General features: G+C 40.8%; 1 protein-coding gene across 3 annotated transcripts in view; it reads right to left on the reverse strand.

The window, feature by feature from the left end:
• Nucleotides 1-4615, reverse strand: part of Setdb2 (SET domain bifurcated histone lysine methyltransferase 2) — a 72923-nt gene that overhangs the window by 15541 nt on the left and 52767 nt on the right. For all 3 annotated transcript variants that reach the window (XM_015484276.2, XM_048800908.1, XM_015484277.2), the window contains one exon: nt 2922-3029. In XM_015484276.2, the coding sequence (XP_015339762.1) occupies nt 2922-3029 (108 nt within the window). The remainder of the gene's footprint in view (nt 1-2921; nt 3030-4615) is intronic.

Below are 4615 nucleotides of genomic sequence, written 5' to 3' on the forward strand. Positions count from 1 at the left end.
AAAAAAAAAAAAAAAAAAAAAAAAAAAAGAGGGTACTTCAAGACACAGGGTGTGGACAACTGGGTGAATACAGCTGAGAGGTTAAATAAGGGTAATCGTCAACTTGGGGTTGGGAGGTTGGAGCAAGGAGACGTTTTAAAGAGAGATGACAGGATGTGAAACAGGAAATGTAGAGGGTGGAGGGTGAAGCAAACATACAAGCGAAGTGATGAGGAACCTTCTGATATTTGCAGCCATGAATCTAAGTCAGTCACTATATTTGTGGGTTTTCTCCATCTCTTCAACTGCTCAAGTGCTGGTGCTACTAGGTTTATGCAGACAACAGACAGGTTTACCCAAGGATGGGACTTTGCCAGGTGAACAAGGAAGTGGTGCAGGGGGATGGTGGGAGAGGGTGTTTGGGGTCTGGAAGACACTGCAGAGGTGGGCCATGGTGATGAGGTGTGGCCACAGATTGCAAAAGGAAGAACTGTCAGGGGAGAGTAATGAGACGGGTGGCAGAGGCCCAAAGAGAAATAATGTTCAATCTCTCCAGTAACCAGAGAGCTGTGAAATGAAGTTTTCTATACTTGGCAAAAATAAACAAGAATAGTGACACTCATTTTTGTCAAACTTTTTTTGACCATTTTGTCAGTTCATATCCAGCAAGAGAAAGGTCATCCCCACACATGGAATAAGAGGCCTTCTTTCATCCTCTATACAAAGAAGTATAAATCAGTACAACCTTTCCCAAGGGACGGTTTGTCAGCACAGTTCTTTTTTTTTTTTTAAGTTATACATGGACACAATATCTTTAATTTGTATATTCATTTTTATGTGGTGCTGGAGATTGAATCCTGTGCCTCACATGTGTGAGGCAAGCGCTCTGCCACTGAGCCCCAGCCCACAGTTCAACATTTTTACAGGAAATTCTGACTCAGCAATGTCATTTCTAGGAGTCTGCACTACAGATATGCTCAAGCAAGCACACAAGGATATATATGCAAAGATGTTTGTTGTAGCATTACTTACTATGGTGAAAACTCAGTATAGATTCATTATTTTATTTAACAAGGGAACAATTTTATGACTTATGGCACACTTTATAGAAATCCAGGGGTTCAGTAAAGAGAATAAATACCATGGGAATCACATGCTTATAGTTTTGCAAACTGCCTTCCACACTTCGGTACATCCTGTTCCCTCTTTTGGAATTCCCTGCCCATCTTTCTTTTTACCCCTCCACCACACACTAGGACGGGGGTCCGGAAGGCCAGCTGCAGGGAGGATTCTACCCTGTCAAGGCACTTACTCTGTACTGATGCTGCCCAACCTTGACCTCAGGTGACTGCACTCCTCTCTCCTTTATCCTCCACTTGCATCCCAAAGTCTGCAAAACCCCCCAGGTATACCCACCTCCTCCTGCATATTACGCCTTTAGTCAGCTGCCCTCATTCTTCAGCCTGGGTTCTTCCTTCATCTGTAGACAATCTCTAGAATCTAATGGTGGGTTTCCTTAACTCTACCCAATTGACTCCACTGAAATCCACTAACAAAGAGCACAAAAATAATCTTTCAGTTACTTTCTAATTAGAGGAATATCTACTCACTCAATTTATCATGCCCAAAGTCCTTGAATGGACTCCAGTGGCCTCCCTATCACTTTATCAACATGAATTATATACCAGTATCCAATCTCCTATAAACACCCAGGGCAGGATCCATACACTCTGTTTTTATGCCTTGTTTTAGGATCTGCTAGTGTTATGTAAGCTGAGAAAGCATAATTTGTCAAATTCCATCTAGACTGTACTCTCTTCACTCTGGACTTTCCATTTCTTCTGTTTACAAAATGGGCATCATTAGGTCTGTAGCTGGGAGTTTTCAACGAACAATGTATGTAACACTTACTGCAGGATGCTGCTGATGTTGACATTTTACAAAGAATAAATGTTGGTTCTTTATCATTAATCTTACTATGATTGTGGAAGGAAGTGAGGCACTCATACTTACTATCTTGCTTGCTAAGCTGTGAGTGCCTTTCACAGGAAGTCTGTGGGCCTAATGGACCCAGGAGGAGAACCCCTCAGCATTCTGTCCTTCCCAGATAGCCCCCTGATGACTTTGGCTCCAAGGGTAGATTCTGATAAGTTATGGCTGCCCCTGGCAACTGATGCAGAAAGACAGTTTAAGATCAAATTAGAATTCCAGAGGCTTCTTATTCCATGTGTGGGGATGAGCTTTCTCTTTTGCTGGATATGAACAAAAAAGTATGATGCTCCAGGTACTATATGCAGCCACCCTACAGCCAGAAAGGGACAAGTTTATGCTGGGGACCAGGAAGGCAGGGGGAAGAAAATGGGCCCCTGATGACATCATTGATGTACTAAGGTTGGTATTTTCTCTGGTTAAGCATCCTCCTTGTTAAAGCCAGTCTGAACCAGGGTTTCTTCTACTTACAGCCAAAAGCATTCTAATTCATATCTACTTTACTAATGCAGCCTGGTAGTTTATTTTAAAATACTAATCTTCTGGGCTGGGGTTGTGGCTCAGTGATAGAGTGCTCGCCTAATACGTATGAGGTACTGGATTCAATCCTCAGCACCACAGAAAAATAAATAAATAAAATAAAGTCGCTGGGGCTGGGGCTGGGGCTGGGGTGTAGCTCAGTGGAGGAACATTTGCCTGGCACATGTGAGGCACTGGGTTCGATCCTTAGAACTACATAAAAATAAATAAAATAAAGGCATTCTGTCCATCTACAACTACAAAAAAAATAAAGTCATTGTGTAACAAAAGAAAAAATATTAAAAAAAACATTAAACTTCTTCAGCTCTCTAAAATGCTTATCTATCTCTGGTTATCAATTAAATTACTTTGTTTTGCATGCAACCCCAAGAGTATGGTCATCCTGTGTGAATAATAAAATCATTTCTACTTACCAACTTTCTTCCTCTCTGGATTTCTTTCTTTACTGATTCCACATCAAAATTTCTATCACAATTATGTGGATCATGATCCTCACATTCCACAAGGGCTGAAGAATACAGCTGCAGATAGGAAAACAAAAAAAAAAAACCGAGTATACATAAAGTAGTATTGAAAGCTACAGGCCAGAAAATGGTACTAAGAAACACTCACCAGGAGTGGAAGACGGATTAGAGGGTAGAATAGTGACCACTTTTCGGGGTTATAAGCAGACCACAAGCCACCCTGCTTCTCTGGGTGTGATCCTGCACCCCAGGCAAGTTTTATATTACGTAACTCTGACTCCCACTGGCTAATTGGACCTGGGTGGGCCCTGATGCCAAGTTGGACCAGATTCTCTATCCTTGGAGTGTGGAATAGGCTCTGAGCGATAGTGAAAGCAACACGATTCAGTATGCAGAGAAATAAAAGCAGAAACAAGGACATGAGAAAGGATACTCCTGATGGCTTCCCAGCTCTTACTTCTTCGACCTGTCTGCATCTTGGCCTTCAGGAGCCTTGAAATGCCCTGTAATCTCGTTACAAATGTTTTCATGTTTAGGCTGGCTCAAATTTCTGTGGGTCACTTGAATTAAAAGAGTCCAACCTGCTTTCTCAATTGAAGATCAATATGTCACATATATTCAAATAACAAAGGGCATAAAAAACATAAGAGAAAAATTTTTGTGACACTGGCATAGGCAAAGATTTCTTACAAAAAGCAGAAGCCATAAAGAAAATTTAATAAATTGGACTTAATCAAAAACTTCTTGCTCTTTGAAAAATATTGCTGAGAAAATAAAAACGCAAGCCAGAGACTGAGATGTATTTACAATACACCTCTGTTTTGTTGTTGGTACTGGGAACTTAACTCGGGGGCACTTTACAACTAAGCACTTACAGCCCTTATTTTTTATTTTCAGACAGGGTCTCACCAAGTTGCTGAGAGCGTTGCTAAATTGTTGAGGCTGGCCTTGAACCTGTGATCCTCCTGGCTCAGCTTCCCAAATTGCTGGGATTATAGGCATAATCCACCACCACACCATACCTGGCTATAATACATCTAGCTGACAACGTACACGCATAAAGAAAAAACTTAAAACTCATTATTGAGTTTTAACAAATTAACAATGGGCAAGGATGGGGCTGTCACTCAGTGGTAGAACACTTGTTTAACATGTACAAGGCCCTAGTTGCTGGGCTCTATCCCCAGCACCACCAAAAAAGGGGCAGGATTTGAACAGATACTTCATAGAAGATTCAGTGAATAGTGAATTAAGCACATGAAAAGATGCCCAATATCATTAGCTCTCAGGCAAATTAAAACCACAAGATATCACTCTATGCCCAACAGACTGGCCCCAATTTTAAAAAACTGATAATATCAAGTGTTGCCAGTGGCACATGCCAGTAAATCCCAGTGGCTTGGGAGGCTGACACAGGAGGATCACAAGTTCAAAGCCAGCTTCAGCAACTTAGTGAGACCCTGTCTCAAAATAAAAAATAAAAAAGGATATTTCAAAATACATTCTACTGTCATGTATAATTTAAAAGAACAAATAAAAACATCTAAAAACTAAATAAAAATTATAAAGGGCTGGGGATGTGGCTCAGTGGTAAAGTGCCTGAGTTAAATCCTCAGTACAAAAAAAAAAAAAAAAAAAAAAAA

The sequence above is a fragment of the Marmota marmota genome, unplaced genomic scaffold (assembly GCF_001458135.2).
Source record: "Marmota marmota marmota unplaced genomic scaffold, marMar, whole genome shotgun sequence".
NCBI lineage: Eukaryota > Metazoa > Chordata > Mammalia > Rodentia > Sciuridae > Marmota > Marmota marmota.